General features: G+C 36.8%; 2 protein-coding genes across 3 annotated transcripts; both read right to left on the bottom strand.

Moving 5' to 3' along the window:
* Positions 1-128: 128 nt before the first annotated feature.
* Positions 129-9,375, bottom strand: slc44a5a (solute carrier family 44 member 5a). Its single transcript, XM_049747227.2, has 22 exons — positions 9,117-9,375; positions 8,240-8,288; positions 7,850-7,923; positions 7,662-7,746; positions 7,439-7,523; positions 7,180-7,308; positions 7,029-7,089; positions 6,820-6,943; positions 6,102-6,185; positions 5,851-5,963; positions 5,512-5,643; positions 4,772-4,871; positions 4,610-4,702; positions 4,155-4,242; positions 3,673-3,941; positions 2,075-2,169; positions 1,880-1,983; positions 1,718-1,791; positions 1,562-1,632; positions 1,376-1,464; positions 1,007-1,091; positions 129-802 (listed from the first exon to the last, which is right to left on the bottom strand). Exons 1-22 carry the CDS (start codon positions 9,205-9,207, stop codon positions 705-707), a joined length of 2,193 nt encoding a protein of 730 aa, XP_049603184.1. The 5' UTR covers positions 9,208-9,375; the 3' UTR covers positions 129-704.
* A 1,928-nt stretch (positions 9,376-11,303) lies between these two features.
* Positions 11,304-19,955, bottom strand: LOC125984913 (epidermal retinol dehydrogenase 2). Of its 2 annotated transcripts, none has more exons than XM_049747228.2 (7): positions 19,800-19,955; positions 18,302-18,658; positions 17,821-17,952; positions 17,568-17,667; positions 15,274-15,418; positions 14,733-14,858; positions 11,304-12,350 (listed from the first exon to the last, which is right to left on the bottom strand). In XM_049747228.2, the coding sequence occupies exons 2-7, from the start codon at positions 18,620-18,622 to the stop codon at positions 12,254-12,256; spliced, it is 921 nt and encodes a 306-aa protein (XP_049603185.1). In that variant the 5' UTR covers positions 18,623-18,658; positions 19,800-19,955; the 3' UTR covers positions 11,304-12,253. The 2 variants fall into 2 exon arrangements, with proteins under 2 accessions (XP_049603185.1, XP_049603186.1); XM_049747229.2 differs by having other exon boundaries at positions 19,779-19,933.
* Between the last annotated feature and the right edge of the window lie 309 nt (positions 19,956-20,264).

The raw sequence follows: 20,264 nt of genomic DNA, 5'->3' as shown, positions 1-20,264 counted from the left end.
GACTTTCCCTCCAAACGACAGAATTGTTCGGTCAATGGCAACTACTTTCAAAGAACCCTAATAATAAAAATTAAAAAACAACAATAATAATAATAATTATAAAATAGAAATAAATAAAATTGTTTTGTATTTGATTTTGATTTTTTATTTAATAAAAACAAATTACACACATGCAGCTCTGCCATACATCTTTACTGTGGTGGGCGTCACACTTTGTTTACAACATAGACAAGTGTGGCTCTGAAACCAATTGGGAATTAGTTGTTAGCCTTTGGAGAACAGCACCTAATTAGTTCAACAAATAAAGTGCGTCATAGAAGAAGCTTTGTCTTCTTCCTGTTTTTTGCTGTGATCACTAATTACAATTGTAAGTAACAACCCACCCTGTCCACAATTCCCCATCGGTCCTTAAGATTTGTCTCCTTAGAAGCCTAGACCATAGTGGGCTTGTTAATTTTGGCTTTGAAATAATTTTAACAGCAATCCAAAGAACTGATTTTGAAAAATTTTACAAAACAGAGTCAATGTAATTTATTTAAAATCGAACATAAATAATTTCAAGAGTAGCTCTATTTATCTGTGTGGAAAATTTGGCAATCAGTTTCTGTATCACGCATCTAATGAGGCTTATTGCAATACAGAGAAACATGAAAATGTAGTCATATATCAAAAAGTCTGTTTTTCTCCCACAGCAGTATTTGGGTTCAACATGACCGGGAGGATTTTCCAAGAATCCTGTGCAATTCAGGTGACATGAGGAAAGGTTTTTCTGCGCTACCATCATTCCTCTCCAAGTCGTCACCTAAATAGTTCATGAAAAGGAAAGGGGAGAATGGAGACGAGATTAATTGTGTTTTTAATATACTGCTATTTTTTTTCTTTCAAAAAAGTGCTGTTAGTGTAAAATGCGGTATATAAATAAAGTTGCATTGTATTGTATCGTAATCTATGTTAGCTTATTTGGGATGAATGAGTGAATATTTAAATATACGGGTGATTTACTTACAGAAACAAAGGAAAAATGTGTCGACGCACATGGCATAAACACTGAAGAAACCATGAGCGATCAGGTAGGCACCCACCATCGTTGTCTGATACAGAAAAAAAAATAAAAATGATTGTTCATCATCCTTGAAAAAAGCAAATGCATACTGTTGCATACTTGAACATATTTTCATTCATAACCAAAACAAATATTATTGGTCACACGCTCAAAGCAACTCTAAAATAAAAGCAAATATATATACCAGGGCAAATCGTCTCCATTTTGAAATAACTGTAAAGTTGATGTTTTTTACTCCCCTCTGATTTCAAAAGTAATTATTTTGTTATTTTTATATAAAGTATATCTGTGCATGTGTCTGCTTGTAACTACCATGAGAGAAACCTCGTAGTAATGGAGATAGGGTACTTCCTCCTGGAAAAGGGTGACTTTCTTTGTGAAGAAAAGTAACATTAAAACACCTGAAACAAAGATGGGAGGACAAATTGCCTGTTTGTGTTATGCTCCACATAAAACATAAATAATGAATTGCTGCAGGGGCCATTAATCATGACTTACCAACTCCTCCTGCTATCATTACTTTTCCCAAAAACAACAGAAAATCAGTCACTCTGTCCACAACTGCAACCCTGTAAAAGATGTATGTATATATATATGTGTGCATATATATATATATGTGTGTATATGTATATATAAGTTTGAACAGAGGCTGACCTGACCATGTTCCTCGTAAGAAGGAAGAAAGCATCTTGAGCTGACCTAAAAAAGTTCTTGCCATAGATTGCCACCTAACGGAAAATATATCACACATGCAATGACAGCATTATCCAGATTTTTATGACACAAGAAAGCAAACACACAATTTAGGAAACTAACCATTATGTAAGCATTTCGGTTCATGTAGCGAAGGAATTTTTCCAAACACCCGAAACAGCAAGTCAGACAGCATAGTATAAACCTGGACAGGCTGTTGTCAAGCCCTATAAAGACACAAACGAAATCATTGGGATACTAACACATGAAAAGTTTTACTTGATAGTGTCACACTGACATTGTGTGTAATATGTAAACCTTTTAATTTCTTCTCCAAGTATTTCAGTGTAATTCGGAAAAGCTGGACAACAGAGAGAACGAGAGCCCCAAATGCCAAAGATCCTGTGTGATACCTGTAGAAGACACAGTCGAAGGTTGATAAAAGTTAGTTATTGCTACAGGTTAACACTGTTTAAAGTAGAGTTAAAAAAGAGAGGGGGGGAAGTTAACAATATGTGTAGTTTGTAGTTAACAATGTTGCCTCGCAGCAAGATTTCAATGGGCAAATTATTACCGTAATTTCCGGACTATAAGCCGCACCGGACGATAAACCGCACCAGCTCAAATTCAGGGATATTTTAGTTTTTTTCTTACATAAGCCGCACCGGACTATAAGCCGCACGTGCACATGAGTTTTTTACAAAGAAAGACAGTACACAGAAAGACGTAAAAACCCATAAATACGCCGCGCCGACATTTAAGCCTCAGGGTTCAAAGTAACCTTCTGAATAAAATGCATTAAAAGTTCACATTCATTACGACTTGTTTTTGGTGAGCAAAATGTCAGAAGAATTGAATTTAAATGCTGATTGATTGGGTTTTAATACAATGTAGATGGTCCAAACAGCGCCACTGCTTTGTGTAATCTCTGAGTCACATGGCAGTGTAAGAGAAATGGTTTAGAGCCCTTTGACGCAGGTAACCTAGCGTGCATTCCTACTAAAGCTCATAATAGTCACAAACAACACAGCCAGAATAAGCAGCAGCCATAGTAGTGTTTCAAAATAGTATTTTTGTTGTTGTTTTTTTCTTCAAGATACCGCACAACAGTGGTCCAGAGCCTTTTTACGAGTGTATAAAAGTGATCAAGTCATCACAAAAATCACGAAAAAAATCTTATATAAGCCGCACCTGACTATAAGCCGCAGGGTTCAAAATTTTGGAAAAAAGTCGCGGTTTATAGTCCGGAAATTACGGTACATTTAATTGCTGTGATAACTCTCCTCATGTTGGGATGATTGCAGTCTTATTGTCTTGACACGTATTATGGTGCACTTAAGTAAGAGGGTTGTAAAAAAAAAAAAAAAAAAAAAGGAGTGACACATGATAGTAAATAAATGATCAATGTAATCAAAACTCTTTAATTATATCATACGTAAATTATTTCAGACTAGAAAATGAGTAGCCCAGTTTTTTTTTCTGTCAATATTTGTTTGGGTCTGATTTTATTATTATTATTATTAATATAATTTATGTTTTTATTGTTCCTGGATTTTATGATCGGGTCTTTGTTTTGGGTTTTCTATTATTTTATGTTTCTTTTTTTTTTAACTTTCCTCTCTTTCCCTTCCGTTTCTGCTTGTCTTGTCTGTGTCCAACAGGTGTCGTCAGTTCTACTCCCCTCGTATCAGCCCGTTAGCGCTCTCCACCCGCATAAATCTTGTCGAGCTGTGCTGCGTTATCTCAAGTCATGTGTCCCATTTGCAAAGTCCTCTTGTACATTAATTTCTAATTCTGCTATTCATGTTTGTCCTTCTGCAATAAGTTTTTTTCCTAGATTATTTTACACCCATGCCACACCTTGCCACAATAATCCCATTGGTGATTTTTAGAAAACTTCTTTTAATTTTTCTGACCTGATTGCCCTGCTGAAGGATGAGAACAATGGACAGGGAGGGACATCGTCGGGCTTCCTCTTAGCCCAGTAGTAACTGGAAAATGTTCCAGCAAGAGTGCATTGTTCCAGGGCCAAGATGAAGTTAACCAGCCAGAGAAACATCAGCAAGTTGGAAATCTGTAGTAGGAAATTGTAACGGTGGTAGGGTGTCTCTCCTCCATAAAATGCAAACAGGCACTGAGAACCTTCACAGGATTTTTCTTTGGATATGTTGCTTCTGTTGAAAGTCTATGATGTGAGGGCATGGATGAAAACAAGGTAATAGTGTTAAGACCAAAAAAACGTTATTATTTTAATATTTGTAAAATAAACACATTTGAATGAATCACGTCTTATGAAATCGAGAAAAAAAAGGATAAAATGCCTTATAAATAACATTTTATGATAGAAATTGGCTGAAAACAATCTCTGAACTGACAAGAAAAAACAAAATACTGTTACCTCTGGATTGCAAGTGTTGTTGGAATGTGGACAGCTCACATCAGGGGACATAACTCGATATATGGCATCACCCGAGGATGCTAAGTAACTGATTGAGAGTTCTGGTTAAAGAATTCTAGACTGAGTGCAGAGGGTACACAACATAAATGTAATGTATCAAACCAGAAACATGATTAAGTATCTTGCCACAGCAAACGATCATGTCACTTGACAAAATGAAATATTTCAAGCCTTCTTTTGTATGCATTTTTAACATTAAAGCTGAAAAAAACTAAAAAAATATGCAGGAATATGACAAAATTTAACGTTGTATGCTTGGAATATATCACTTTTGTCCGTCATGAACAAATAATCCCTTTTTGAAACACAATATTGAATTAAATGGACTATCCCTAGAGATTTTTTGCACCTGTAGTTGTATCGAATGTTCATATTTGACCTTTTCTCAAGGATACACAGCAGTAACAGCCCAGTAGGAAATACAAACAGTCAACAAAAGAAATGTTACAACCGGATAAAAAAGGACCGACGTGACGTGTCCGATGGCTCTGCAAAAGACAAATCAAATAAATAATAAAAGTCATGTTGTTTTTTAAAGCACATCAAGATTTACATACTTGCTTGCCTCTCTGAGCAGGGTAATGGCCAACGTGACCCTCCTCCTCATGATGACCAGTATCAACACAATTGAAACCTCTGTCACTCCAAGGGATGCCACTAAAAATGAGAAAGCAAAGCAATAACAACCATGACACTGAAATGTGTTCTTGCGTTACTTGTTTGGTTATGTAGGCATCTCTTTTAATACCTAGAGGATAGTTAGTTTGGATTAAATTTGGCAAAAAAAAAAAAAAAATCTCTGTTCCAGGACAATATCCAAGGGTGTCTGATATGACAAATCACTACAACTCAAGATTCAGACTATGGTAAGGGAAAAAAGACAAAAAAGAAAATACCGTATTTGCCACACTATAAGGCGCACCGGATTATAAGGCGCACCTTCAATGAATGGCCCATTTTAAAACTTTGTCCATATATAAAGCACATAGAATAAAAAATTCAACGTTGCTCAAACGTTAGTGCAATCACAATATAGTAACACTCGAAATAGTGAAAACAATAACAATATATCAATAACTCAATGTTGCTCAAACTTTAATATCACACAACACACAAAATAAACACAAAGCTTACTTTAATAAATTAGTCCTCATCCACCAATCCATATTGGTAAGGCGCACCGGATTATAAGGCCCACTGTCGGCTTTTGAAAAAATTGGAGGTTTTTAGGTGCGCCTTATAGTGTGGAAAATACGGTATACCGTAAACAAAATGACAAAAGGAAAAGATGACTTACAAAAAATTATCCAAGTTTCTCTGAGTTGTAGATAGACTTTGAGATCTGTCTGCAGTCCAACTTCCACAATAGATACATCAGAACCTTGATCGTGTCCGAGTCGGAGTAACACCACAGAGCAGTACCACATACCTAGAATTGTGCAAACATTTTGAATGAGATGTTGAAAGCCACACTGGTCAGGTTACAATATTTACCAGATAAACACATTAGATAGAGCGTTAGAGAGAGAGAGCTAGTAATAGAGCTAAAGAGCTAGCTAGAGAGCTCGAGAGAAAGCTAGAGAGCTGGAAAGAGAGCGAGAGAGCAGTTGAGAGGGATGGATAAAAAAAAACATGCCATATGCCACGAGCAGCATGATGGTTATGATGGTCAACCACAACATCAGCCCGGCTGTGAATCTCAGCAGCACTATAAAGAGGAAACTTAATGCCAAGGACACCAGTAGACCTCTGACAAAAAAAAAAAAAAAAAATACGAGTTGGAACAGCAGGACAGAGAAGCCATTGTGAAAACACATAATTAAATTATTCATCACTTGCTGTCAAAATAAATCAAAATTACGTGTGTGTGTGTGTGTTTGTAGTTACACAACAATCCATGGCCAAGATTTCGCATAATCTTCCACTATCTTCAAGCCCATCTCCCGAGTATCCACTAGTCCTCTTACTCCACTGCAAAAAAAGAGAGGTCATTTAAGTTATAAAATAATTCTGAATTCCATGAAAATGCAAACAATTGTTATCAATAAGACCTGTCATTATTATATTTCCAAATTTGAACGTGCCGATCTAATTTCACTTAAGATATTAGTAAATGGTAAATATAGAAGCTATGTCTCCCTATTAAGGTTTTCCGGTATTGTGTGTAAAATTCAGCTGTCTGTTTCTTCTTGAACATAAGCTCTCATGTTTTTTAAATAATTTTGCCATCTTGTGGATTTAATATTGCCGTTACAGACACAACTTGACGTGCATCTCCTGTCAGGCCTCACTTGATCAAGTTCTTGAGCGATTTGTGACAAAACAATGTCGGAAGGCGAGTTATTGCGCAATTTACAGCAAAATCACACTTGGTGGCGTGTTTAGTGAAATAAAATTGGAATACAGTGAAAATTGTGTTAAATCAGACAAATTAAATGTGAAATAAAAAATAATTTGGTAAAATTATGTCAAATAGTAGAAAATAGACAATACTTGGCAGCATCTTGGAGTTCATTGGCGTTCATTGTGTTAAATCAGACAAATCGAATGTGAAATAAAAAATAATTTGGTAAAATGATGTCAAATAGTAGAAAATAGACAATACTTGGCAGCATCTTGGAGTTCATTGGCGTTGCGTGCTGTTTCAAGAGAGTCCTTGAACTGTGTCTTATTTGCCACTGTCACAGTGCCATTAAGAGTGATGACGTCTGGAAGACATCTCTGAAGAACTGACACACACACACACAAAACATGAAGGTTGGATTTTTGTGAGGAAGATTTTCATATTCTAACAATTAAAGTTGTCACCCTTACATGGTCTACTTGGCACAATCATAGAGGGACAATCCTCGTCTCGTAGAACCTCAGATACTGGCTAGAAGGACCCAAACAAAAACATGAAGGAAAAACAGATAAATGGAAAGCGTTAGGAATTTATCAAATCAACATAGATTGTAATTGGTACCTTGTCGGGGTTGTTAAAGCCAGGTTTGCAGAATTGTCTGTAATACTGCCAGTAACTGTTGCCGAGTTTGTGCTCCAGTTGCATCTCAGTATAAGTCGCGAATTTGTCGGGGCACTTTGAGACACACATCTGAAAGCACGTGATGTTATTCACAAGCAAAAGTACCGTGCTGCTCAAAGGTTTGTGAACCTCTTGAGCAATTTGGATTTTTAAATCAACTGAGCAGAAATTTGCAAAAACTGATGGAACAGTTAGTTACCTGTGTTGTTGGGCACTGTAGGTTAATTAGAGTAGAAGGATTGGCACATTTCAAGATGTTGAAATAGAAGAGAATGGGCCTCTTCCTGCAAAAAGATCAATTGTTAGCATCAGTTCACCAACACACTCAAAAGTAAATGAATTAATGCTTTTGTCATGTCCAAGATAGTTAGCTAGCTAGCCACTCAGGTATGGGGCTTGCACCATATAAATGAATGACTCACGCATTGGAGGTTCCCATCTGACCACAAAACTCGCCATAGCTGTTTGTTGGATGGAGCACCTTCCTGGGGTCACCATGTAGCCAGGCTGATTAAAGCGAGTAATTATTTGACAAAAATTGAAACAAGCGTATTGTTGAAATAATTACTGGAGGAACTTAAATTTCTGCACAAGGAGATGGTTGACTCACCCACTATTCCAATGGCCACATAGGAAAGAATGGCAAGAACGAAGATCCAACAGCATAAGACATCTGTGCAGCTTCTGTTGGGACAGGAGAAGATCATCATCCATTTTTTAAGACCATCTCTCACTAGCACTTCTGAAAGCTGAAGGTAATTTGACAAATAATTAAGAAAAATTAGCATGTCCGCTTCATCGTTCTGAGGTGCAGGGTTTGATCGTAGTGAATTTGGCTTTGTTAATGTATGACCAACATGGGTCACTAAGTGAAATGACTAATATAATAAACATATATACACATAATACTTGTCAAGTGATATGGTTCATTTATAAGTCAAGTTATGTGACTTAAGCCCCCTCACCTTAAAATAGACATGAGGATGAAGCATTGGCTTACCTTCTGTGGACTGGACCTTTGAAGAAAGGATCAAACTTGTGTGGCTCACCTGAGAAAATTAAAATGGTTAAAAAAATTAATTGTGATCTAAATGGAATAATCTCAAGATCCTAGAAGATAACTGAGAACCTGGGTGTGATGGAACAAATGATTGACAAATGATCCAGAGGTAATGGAAAATGAATTTTCTGTATATAGACCATCTGGACGAGATGTACAGGTTTTACTGTCAACAGCAATTCAGCGACTAAAACAAAGTCAGACGCGTCAGCACCTTGTTGAACTAGACTAACCTCAGTTAATCTGACGGCATTACTGAAGAGTAATACTCCCTTGTGTTAATCTTTATCCTCTTGATGACTGAAATAGGACTCACTGGTCTCAGCATTAACACTACTGTTGTGGTCATTGTTGTTGTGATTTGGCATTTTGCAAAAAACATTGTTGAATTTGAAATACTATAAAATGTTGTTCTCATTAAAGTACAATATAATACATTACAATACAACCTTGTTTATATAGTGCATTTTAAAACAGTTGAAGCTATAACAAAGTGCTTCCACGTATATAGCAATGAGAGTCAGAGCTAGATTTGTAAATATAAAATTTCAAAGTCTAGATATATATGTACTTTTTGTAAATGTTAGTTAACCAGTATTGGTAATATAGGGACTTTGCAAGTATTAAGTTCCTGTTCCTCAACAATACCCGCAAGCAAAAAGACAGTTTTAAACATTGCAGAAAAAAAAAAAATCTCCATACACATGAATCAATTCAATAATGTTCGTAAAACCATTTTAACTAGGTTTTAATATTTTTAAGACTTGTAATATGTTATTGGATGATCCTTACAGTTAAAAACAGGTCTGTTACTCACCATAAAAGGTATCCGGATGTATCGCTCCACCGACTGTCCTGGCTTTGGCTTGAGCAATTGAGTTTCTGGATACGTACTGTTGTGGTGTCATGGTGGTTCAACAGCCAGAAGACATTGAGAAGGATGAAGCCGGTTGAAGATAAAGCGTCTCTCCCTCTCAAGCTCCCTCTCTACTTAATACTACGTTCACCTGTCGCCATAATCCAGTGCTTCCCAACAAGATACATATATGTTGAGTGGATGGCATACAAGTTGCCACAAAAAATAGGAACTAGTTATGGAGAACTTGAGTAACTTTGTGAAAGCTTTCCATGACTAAAAGAACTGCCTGACTTTGACAATGGAATCCGATTCTTGGATATGGACATTGTTCAGGAAATTGAGGGAGATGAGATGAGCTTCATTTATTCCTCTGCCTTCATCAATGGTGTGCAGCTCACGCTCTCACCCTGATTGCCACCAATGAGGTGGATAAAGCAGCATCAAAAGGGTCATCACGGAAAGTGCTGGAAAGAGTGCTTTTATCTGTATGTGGAAAAAAGCACATCACTCATCAGCAGCTGCAAAAGTAGTGCGGGATATTTTCAGGGTTGCTGTTCAAGATGAAGTTCTGAATATGGAAAAGTATTGGCCCTCTCTTATTAAAATCTTAAATAAAAAACTGTAAAGACGTGCAAAATAGTATGAATTAATAAACGGTTAAGATTAAATACATAAATAAATAAAAATCGGTCACCACAAACAAAATAAGACAGGAGGTGTACATTTTCATTTCCTAGTCAAATTTACTCAGAAACACTCTTGTGAAATTTTCTTAGAATTTCTGAAAAAACTTGACTATTTTTTTTAAGAAAATTCCACACCCTATTTATTTTTTTAAAGTGAATGCATGTTTTGCATTTTTTAAGTGGCGGCTCTGGTGTATTGAGCCAAATCCCAAAACAACTCTTTCCAGAGTGCCTTACAGAAAAATAACATGCGATGGCAGTAGTGCCCCACCCAGGATTAAAAGAGAAATTCAGAAAGACTGGCAGAGAGAACCTATTGCTTACTCTTTTACAAGATCATAACTTAATCTGCTGTATTTCATGGGTCTGAATCAAATCCCTGGTTGCGGTATATGCAAATGCAGAATATTTTCTCCTACTAGAATTTCAGCCGTCTTCTATATTGATGGAGCAATGAAATCATTATTTCAAATTGTTCTGGGTTTTAATGAGAACCTTTCATTGCAGAAAAGGATAATCATTTGGTTTTAAAATATTTAGTATGCCATACATAGTTTTCTTTCAAATGTAAGCACGCTGTGCAGACGTACTGTATTAAAAAGCAACAGCTGTCAGAATGATGTTGTGTAACATTTTAGTCAGAGAAAGCCTGTGGAGCTGTGGTCGGTCATGAGTAGGAACATTTCAGAATCCAGCTGAGAGTAGTAATCTCTTTGCCTGTTGTATTGCTGAGAACTGGCCTATGTTGCTCACTGTGTCGCTAGGATTTTTTTTTTTACGGAGTTTGGGAGGTCAAAATAGCTTTCACTTTATATTGTTTATCCCAAAATGCAGTTTGGACAAATTCAGTATCATCTTCAGTTGACTGTTAATACAGAAGTGAAATATTGCTGGAACTAATCATGTGCAGTAGCCATCTTTGTCATAATTGCATTTATGACCTCAGCTATTTGACAACACTGCAGGATAATAATGATAATAATAATAGCGTTGATGTTAGGAATCGAATCATTGAGTGGGTTTCTGCCTCACATCCAGTTAAGTAGCTGAAATCAATACGCCAAATTCTCTTGGCTAATTTACATCGGTAGAACAACAAGCTGCTTCTGGTTGAAATTCCTAACAATTTTCTCATTTGGATCAGTTATAATTAAAATAATAGACAATAATAATATATACACACACACACACACACACACACATACCGTAATTTTCGGACTATAAGCCGCACCAGACTATAAGCCGCACCAGCTAAAACCCGTGATTCCGGGTTCAAAATTTACGAAAAAAGCCGCGGCTTATAGTCCGAAATTTACGGTATATACATATATACACATACACAAATATAGATAGATAGATAGATAGATAGATAGATAGATAGATAGATAGATAGATAGATAGATAGATAGATAGATAGATAGATAGATAGATAGAACTAAACTAAAGGAGACTATAACTATTGTAATTTCAAAGATTTATTAAAATTATTTTTTACAAACGTAATACAGCTGTAAAAATCAGCAGGTACAATTCAACGAAGTCAGTTACACGAAATTATTTCTCACATTTTATCAACATATTCAAGTATTTCGATTACAAATCGACAACTTTTTTTTTTAAGTCTAGATTGACGTGGCTCAGCGAGGTGGTCTCCCAAATTGAAGGTTGTGGGTTTAATCCTCAAGTCAGGTCACCATAATTATGTATTCTTGAGCAAGGGAGCGAGCGCTAAATTGCTCCCAGTGGACCTAGCAAAAGCCTCCCATTGATGTGAGGAGTAGCCCACAGAGCTGTTCCAAAAATAGCCAAACGGTGAAAGCACATTGTGATTTTCTAGGAATTATTTGTTTGTTTAGCACAATTTAAAACAGTGCAAGGAGGAACTGTATCTGGAATGAAAAATTTCTGGGTGAACGGTGTAAGTGAGAAGACAAAATGGAATAAACAAAACAGATGATTGTAAGTAAATATATGCAGAACTAAGTTTTTGTTTATAATTTCAGTGAAAGGGAAAAATAAAATAATCATGCAAAAATATGAAGTACTGTTGTAGGAATTTATATCACTTGAAAAAGTGGACACTGGAAGAAATGTATGCAAAAAAAGAATTGATCTGTTATTGTGAGACGTTAAGATGATCAGTGTCTCAAAATGCATGTCATTAACAACAAATAGTAATATTAATGATATGAAATGTGTTATTAAATTGGTAACCCTTCACACTGATCAGTACACAAAAAGTAGATGTGTCTCAAAAAGCTTGGTACCTCACTGACTGAAAGCAAATAGGACTTAATTTGAAAGACCTCTTGGACCACTGATAGGAGGTAGCTACTCTGTGAAAATTCTGCCACAATGTAGAACATAATCATCTTTTCATTTCTGGCATCCTTCCTTTTATCTCTCTCCTCAGTCCTTTTTTCTGTTTCTTCCCTGGAATGAATCCATCACGTTGAAGGCACCCATGTATTGACCGAGCAGGAGGCCTTGCTTCATCGGGAGGATACTGCGTATAGAAAAACAAAAATTAATTCCGAAAATCAGTTAAACGTAAAAATAACAGCACAGTCCACGTTTTGTGGACATTGGTTATGTATCAATTTGAGTAAACATACCATGACCTACTAGTTAATGTTTAACAAGTCTTATTGACTTCCAGGGAGGAGGGTCATTCTACAAACAAGGTGACATTAAATGTTTATTTCATTTATTTCAAGGTAACATTTGCTTGCTTTGAAGAAAGAAAGACATTTTTTTGCTGTGGCTAAGCAAATGTGGTGTAACTTCCCAGGGGGGGTTTTGTTTCTAGCTTCATCATTTCCAACAATTCTTGAAAAAAAAAAAAGAAAAATTAATGCGTTAGTTATTTTGCATTGTGGCCATTTGAAACAGATACTACTTTTTAATTCCTTAACATTCACCGGATTGGATTATAATACTATATTTTGGTAAACTGGGCTTCATTCTCGACTCGCTTCTAATAAATCCAAATTATTTATTTTTTTCAATATGACCCAAAACAGCCCAAACTTGGGGTTAAATTGACCTAACTTCCTGGTGCAGTCCATTTTTCTTTCCCAAGTGACTCAGCATTCCGAGTTACACTTAATTATCAATTTGCACAACAAACGTGAACGTGCTGAACCTGCCAATGTGTTGAGACCAATGCGAGATCAAATACCCACATTTCGATGGTTTTCTTTTCATCCGGCTCAATTTTCCATCTGGATAATGTACTAGGTGTATCAGGTTTATCCAATCACTCCAATGTAATTCAGTCGAGATGATTTTAATGGCAGAGCATCAAAGGATGTTTTTCTGTAAGGTGTTGCTCGTAGCAAAAACAAAGCCTCCCTTCTAAAAATCAGTCAATGCTTCCAGCTTTTGGATGACTGACATTTGACTAACAATGACTTCCTTCAAAGTGAAGAAAGACAATAATAGTTAATAGAAAAAAAAAAACATTATTAGAAGCCTGAATACAAAGGCTTTTATGTGAAATTAACAGAGGTGACAGGCGAGCCACTATATCCATTTGTATGTGCTGTGTTCCAGAGAAAAAAGCTTTCTAATAAAGAATAATGGCTCTGTCCTCAGACAAATGGACCAAATAAAGAAAACAAGAACAAGGCGAGAAGATAACTTGAGAAAGTGTTCAATGCAAAAACAACGGTATTGAATAAACAGTTATTCAGAAAAGAATACATGGGCAGATTTACAGGGTGGCAAGGAGTGGCAGCTGCCACCTTGACCCCCCATTTGCCACCTCTGGCTAAAATCAAAACTTTATTTAAACTGTTCCTTAAATTGTCTCGTGTTTTATCCTCATTTTCAACTACCGTGTTTTCTGGACTATAAGGCGCACCTTCAATGAATGGCCCGTTTTAAAACGTTGTCCTTATATAAGGCGCACCAGACTATAAGGCGCACCATTAATGCATCATGTCAGATTTTTCATCCAAATAATTCTCCATTTTATCTTTTTTATTTCAACTTCAGACGCAACAAATTACTTTATAATCACAATATAATGATCCAGAGTCTTTTTGATTCATGATTCATAGTCTTCAGCAGGCCACTTATGATTGATTTCATGACACAATGCTTCGGGCCAGTTTAAATTTAGGAATTTGGCCCATAAATAAGGCGCACCGGACTATAAGGCGCGCTGTCGGCTTTTGAGAAAATTCTAGGTTTTTAGGTGCGCCTTATAGTACGGAAAATACGGTACTGTCATGCACCCCCACAATAAAAACAATAATATTTGTGGTAGATTTTTGCTGTAAAGGAGCAACAGCAGCAGGAAAATAACTAAACTAAAAATGACCACTGCACTGTAACCCCTTTCTGTGTGTCATGGACAGAACAATTCCATGTGTAGGGCCGCCATTACCCCAACAATTATAGCGGCAAGATGCGTGGTGGCTGCGCTAATAGGTTCAATGAGTCACCCATCATCATGGCCAAAACGAGCTGTGAAGTCCACGAGGTCAGGACCTTGATAATTTATATTACTTTGAGGTTCACTGTGTAGTATCGATAGGCATGTGTGTGTGTGTGTGTGTGTGTGTGTGTAGGCAGGGCAGGCCAAATACAGCCCAGAACCAACCCAAAATATTTGGCCCAACTGAATCCAGAATTAAATAGCCTCGTAGGTTCATGAGTAGTGTAGCCAGACAGCATCGCTACACAACAGATATGCTTAAACTTAATTGATTAAAGTATATAAGCATATCTGCTGATCTGTTACTGTCACAAAACCACACAAAAAAAAAGATGGGAAACCAAAATCTTGCGTTGGAGATATATGCCAAGTTGTTAGAATGTTCTTGGTGAATATTACAAAGGAAATAAATCTACAAAATGAAAAAAAAATGTAGGGACTAACTTCTTGAGTCCAGCAATGATGTACATGCTCTTGGGCAACAGAAGATAGACCTGGTCCGTGAGGACGGCCTGGAGGATCTTCTTGGCAACAAAAGTTGGATCAAGAATTGGGAGGATTCTTGGCCATCTGTTGAAGACAAGCCATGTTAAAACAGCAATCCTATTCTCCTGATTTATCTGTATTTCGTTATGCAATCCCTCATTGATGCATTTCCAACTATGAATTGTGCTAGTTCCATTCATTCCAATAAGTCAGCCTGTGTCTCAAAGTAGTTTGGAGGTGGATAACGACCCATTAACAATACTGTGGAACACAGCATTTTCACAGAATGCATATTGTTTTCATCCTGGCCAAAAGTTTTGTCTGGTGATTCATTATTTTTAGCCATTATTTTTTCCTTTTGAACTAGGGAAGTCATTATCGAACATTTCAGCATGGAGAAAGATTTTGTTATAATGTGCAATATAATAATTTGTATATAATGTGCAAAACATTTTTTTTTTACATGTTAACATCGTTGAGATCCTGTAAAGACACCTACTTAGTTTGACATCCATCGAACATTCCAGTATTGATGAAGTATGGGCAAACGATGGTGGTCTTGATCCCATCTTTCCCAGTTGCCAGGAGTTCCAAACCCACGGATTCTGCAAAACCTACTGCTGCAAACTTGCTGGCACAGTAGTCTGTAAGAAATATTTGAGTCAGACATGCAACATAGGTCAAATCAAGTTGTTGGGGGGGGGGGACATTAGAAAAGTAACATGAAATATCTATTACGCTAAGAATTGCATCGCTCAGTTTTGCGGGACGAAAATGAGTTTGGATGAAACAATTAAATTTACACGGAGGCTCAAACAACATGATTGAAATGTTCAGTGGATGAAAAAAAAAAAAATAATCAATGGCAGACATTACTAGACAGATGCAGCGAATTTATTATGCCAATTTTCTTGATTTAAACAGACAAACTGCATCACCATTGCTTGCTCCCACTGGCTGTTTGCTTTTTAATACAGACATCTGTGCTCGAGCACAGTAATGCAGCAGTGCGTCACGTAGACCTCAATGATGAGCTTTTTTGGAGAGAACACTTTGCCCAAAATAATAGATCAAACCTCCAACAGTATTTAGAAAACACATTGAGGCTAGATAAACATCAAAATCGGGACTGTAAATGTTAACGACTGCTTGGCTGCTTTTATATTTCTATGACAGCTGTCATAGCTATCTGTTTACAAAATTTGAGGGAATTATATGAGGAGTCGTTTGAAAGAGTTGGATAATCTTCTTCCGTATCGATCAAAGGGTGGAACGGTAGAGTTATCTAAGGAACCGTTGGGAAACAAGATGGGAGCAAAGTGCAAAGCAAGAGCCTGTGTTGGCAGTGATAGGACCATCATGTAAGTACCCAGCGTCACTGAGGAACACGTGTGAGCATGTGCACAACAATCAATGGTAAACGAAAGGACTCGGAAATAACATGATTCAATAGCGTGTTCAGTATTGCAGTATATAGAGAGTTTGTACGTGTCAGGCGCATCTATTTTTTTTTTTTTTTTCCATCAAACTTCAACAGCAACAGCACTTTTGACGTCTAAACGCGCAAAACTAATCGTGGATGTTGTCGCCTTTGGACTTGACAGCGCTTATCTGCAGCCGAGAACCAAAACCAAAACTTGACATTAAAGTGACGTTGTTGTTGAAGAATCCTTGGTCCAATCAAAACTGCTACCACGGCACTATTTGAGGAAAAATGACTACTTCATCACGTATTGTGCAATTAAAAAGTATGATTAAAAAAGCCATAGATGGAAGTAAGGTTACTATTGTAGTTATTATCTGCATCAATGCTTATTTTATTTCTTTAATGTTTGGCCTGTGTATGTTCTTTTTCTTGCAGTCTTTTAACCTTGTGAATTTGTAAACATATACCGTAATTTCCGGACTATAAGCCGCACCGGACTATGAGCCGCACCAGCTAAAATTCAGGGATATTTTAGTTTTTTTCTTACATAAGCCGCACCGGACTATAAGCCGCACGTGCACACGAGTTTTTTACAAAGAAAGACAGTACACAGAAAGCCGTAAAAATCCCTAAATACGCCGCGCCGCCATTTAAGCCTCAGGGTTCAAAGTAACCTTCTGAATGAAATGCATTAAAAGTTCACATTCATTACAACTTGTTTTTAGTGAGCAAAATGTCAGAAGAATTTAATTTAAATGCTGATTAATTGGGTTTTAATACAATGCAGATGGTCCAAACAGCGCCACCGCTTTGTGTAATCTCTGAGTCACATGGCAGAGTAAGAGAAAGGGTTTAGAGCCCTTTGACGCAGGTAACGTAGCGTGCATTCCTACTAAAGCTCATAATAGTCACAAACAACACAGCCAGAATAAGCAGCAGCCATAGTAGTGTTTTAAAGTAGTATTTTTGTTGTTGTTTTTTTCTTCAAGATACCGCACAACAGTGGTCCACAGCCTTTTTACGAGTGTATAAAAGTGATCAAGTCATCACAAAAATCACGAAAAAAATCTTATATAAGCCGCACCTGACTATAAGCCGCAGGGTTCAAAATTTTGGAAAAAAGTCGCGGTTTATAGTCCGGAAACTACGCTAAGTACGCATATATTCGGTACGTTAACGAAAATGAATTGCTTATGTTTTCAAGTGCTATTTTTTAACAATAGATTTTTTTTATCTCTTCTATTTGTAACTTGTATCAAAGTGGCTGACAACTTATGATCAATAGCAAAATCTGCCCCAGGGTTGATAACAGATAACCAGAATACAATAAAATGAACAGACTTGAACATGAAGAACACATACAGTACCTGCCAATCCATTGACTCCTATGAGACCTGCAGAGCTGGCAATGCTAACCAAATGGCCATGATTATTTGCAATCATGGCAGGAAGGAATGCTTTATAGGTCTGTTAGGGAAAATACGCAGACAAAGAACAAATCACAATCATCATGTGCAATTTTCTTCAAGATAAATCATGAGTACCCAATGTAAGCCACTAACCACAGCAGATAGACATTAAGATATAATCACTCTGCATTTAAAACGTTAGGTGACTGACCCAGAAGTGCGCCATGGTGTTGACCTCCATTGTCTTTTCGATGAGGGCATCTGGAGCGTTCATGAATGTTTTTCCGGTCACAATGCCAGCATTATTTACTAGAATGCTGACATCACCCACCTCTCGCTTTACCTGTAAGGGGGTCCAGGAATTAGTAAATATGATTTTTATTTCCCACTATCACAGCAAAGACTAATTAATTATAAATTAAATTAACCCCAATGGCATTAGAATGTTTTGATTAAGATATATATAATGTTTCAGTTCAGCAGCAGTAGTAATTGTTGAGGTTGTAGCAACAGTCATGTAAAAAGTGGCCGCCATCTTTGTGGAATTCCCTAACCCTAACCCTAACCCAAAACGAAAAAATAGACGGAATGAGTACTTCAAACTTGTGTACTTGGGACTGTTTTTAAAACCTTTATTCAAGCAATTGCGTAATAAAATCAAGTTACAAGAAGTTTAAGATTATAATCCTTACCTGGTCTGCCACTCTGTAGACCTCATCTTTGTCACCACAGTCACAAAGATAGTAGTGAACACGAACGGCACCACTCTGTTTGGCTAATCGGGCACTTTCCTTCATGCCTTCCTGGTTAATGTCCCACAACACCACAGTAGTACCATGAGCTGCAAACTCCTGGGCCATAAGACGACCAATTCCACTGCCGGCCCCTGTGATTAGAACGATCTCACCGGATATGTTCTTCCTCTTCTTAGGTATAAACCAGTGAATGAAGGATTCCACATTGAACCATAGTGACAACAGGATGACTTTTAGGGTTTCCAGGAAACAATTCATTGTTACGTGACAGAGTGGTCTAAAAAATAAAAACACCTGGGGTGAAGAGAATCAGAGAATAATAAGAACATGTCAAGTCATAAAATGCATCAATTCTTTCATTTTCCTATCTGCTTATCTTTATTAGGTAGGTAGGGCACAGCAAAATGATGACCTAAATTTGATTTAAAAGGGAACCGTATTTTGGGCAGTATGGTTTTGAAGGCATTTACTTTAGCCTATTAACATTTCTCAACAGAAGGGATTCCCGCAGTCATTTCTGGACTATAAGTCGCACCTAAATATAAACCGCACGAGCTAAAATTAGGCCAAAATCCAGTTTTGTTCATACATAAAGGCGCAAATGTCCGCATTTTGATTACCTGTATTAACAAAACAAATTGTCTTACAATATCATAAAAATTCTATAAATAAACCGCAAGGTTCAAAGCTTATACTTATAGTCCAGAAATGTTGGTACATTACCAAAAACAATGCTCAATCAATAATTTCAAGTTTAATTTGTAAAATAATACTGAAGAGAACCTTAGAATCATTAACTATAAATAGTATTATATAATATTGTATATTAAAAAGTGTAAATTAAAAACAAACTACACATTTATCTTTTGCCAAAAAACTAAAAAAAAAAACGTGAGATCAGAGGGGGGGGGGGGGGGGAAGTACGTATTTCTTTTTTTTTATTATTCCCTATCTCCTTGGAACTAAATCAACATTTAAAAAAAAAAAGCATTTTTACTCATTGCATGTCTGCTGTAGTGATTAGTATTGCTTAAACAGCAATAAAGTATGTCATTTTTTTTCCTAACGTGTATTTTGCTGCAATCTTAATTTTGTCGCTGCAAGAAAGCAAAGTTCATTTTTGATCCCACCCAAACACATGAGATATCATTGGAAAGGTTTGGATGTCCTCTCCTGACTTAGTAGTTGCAAAAGTGAGTTAAATGACATATCAAAATCAAAAGTCCACTACAGTTGACGCAAAGATACAGGCTGGGCCTCAGGACGTGCACATTACATGACCGTCCCTATCACAGTTATATTTTGCTTTTTTGTTAGGACACGCACGGCACACGGGATTTGATGCCTCGCTTACTGAAAACATTAAAATGTATAAATAGCGAACTAACAAGTCCGTGGAAGTCGGTTAACTTACGGTGGAAGTCGGTTAACTTACGGTGGAAGTCGCTACAGCAGGGACAACGGTGTGACGACGCTGATGTTCGTTAATATAGCTTCAGGGAACGTAAACTCAACTTCAGGATGTTACGTCAAAGTTGAGTATACAAAACAACGGGGATGTTACATGTGGCAAAAAAAAAAAAAAAGAAAAAGGGGAAGATCCATATGGATCATGTGACATTTTATAAAAAACCTGACGCTCTGCGAAAACCCACTTAAATAAGAACTCTAAACATGTTGATCTGTGCATGAAAATGACACAAATGGTAATCCACTCATGCAATTTACTATTTGTTTTTTTTAAACGCCTAAAAGTATATAGCCGTGTTTCACCGTAAAACTTCAAGTCCCACAATGCAGTGCCATAGCCAACTACGGTGTGGCACTACGGACATATAAGCGTCCGTCACCTTTTGGTATAATTAAATAATTTGGGTATAATCTAATTTTTGTATGATTG

This window comes from Syngnathus scovelli, chromosome 17 (assembly GCF_024217435.2).
Source record: "Syngnathus scovelli strain Florida chromosome 17, RoL_Ssco_1.2, whole genome shotgun sequence".
In the NCBI taxonomy this organism is placed as follows: Eukaryota; Metazoa; Chordata; class Actinopteri; order Syngnathiformes; family Syngnathidae; genus Syngnathus; species Syngnathus scovelli.
The sequence above is the reverse complement of the archived record's forward strand: the minus strand, read 5'-3'. Positions and strand labels throughout refer to the sequence as shown.

What these genes read in the sequence shown, in the direction of transcription:
- slc44a5a (XM_049747227.2), bottom strand. Translation starts at nt 9,207, where the DNA reads ATGACACCACAACAGTACGTATCCAGAAACTCAATTGCTCAAGCCAAA. An exon ending in CAGATGGGAACCTCCAATGC is followed by an intron (nt 7,524 to 7,661) that starts GTGAGTCATTCA and finishes ATCTTTTTGCAG; the next exon opens with GAAGAGGCCCATTCTCTTCT. An exon ending in TCTTGGCCATGGATTGTTGT is followed by an intron (nt 5,964 to 6,101) that starts GTAACTACAAAC and finishes TTTTTTTGTCAG; the next exon opens with AGGTCTACTGGTGTCCTTGG.
- LOC125984913 (XM_049747228.2), bottom strand. Translation starts at nt 18,622, where the DNA reads ATGAATTGTTTCCTGGAAACCCTAAAAGTCATCCTGTTGTCACTATGG. An exon ending in TTCGATGGATGTCAAACTAA is followed by an intron (nt 14,859 to 15,273) that starts GTAGGTGTCTTT and finishes TGTCTTCAACAG; the next exon opens with ATGGCCAAGAATCCTCCCAA. An exon ending in ATCATTGCTGGACTCAAGAA is followed by an intron (nt 12,351 to 14,732) that starts GTTAGTCCCTAC and finishes TTCTATACGCAG; the next exon opens with TATCCTCCCGATGAAGCAAG.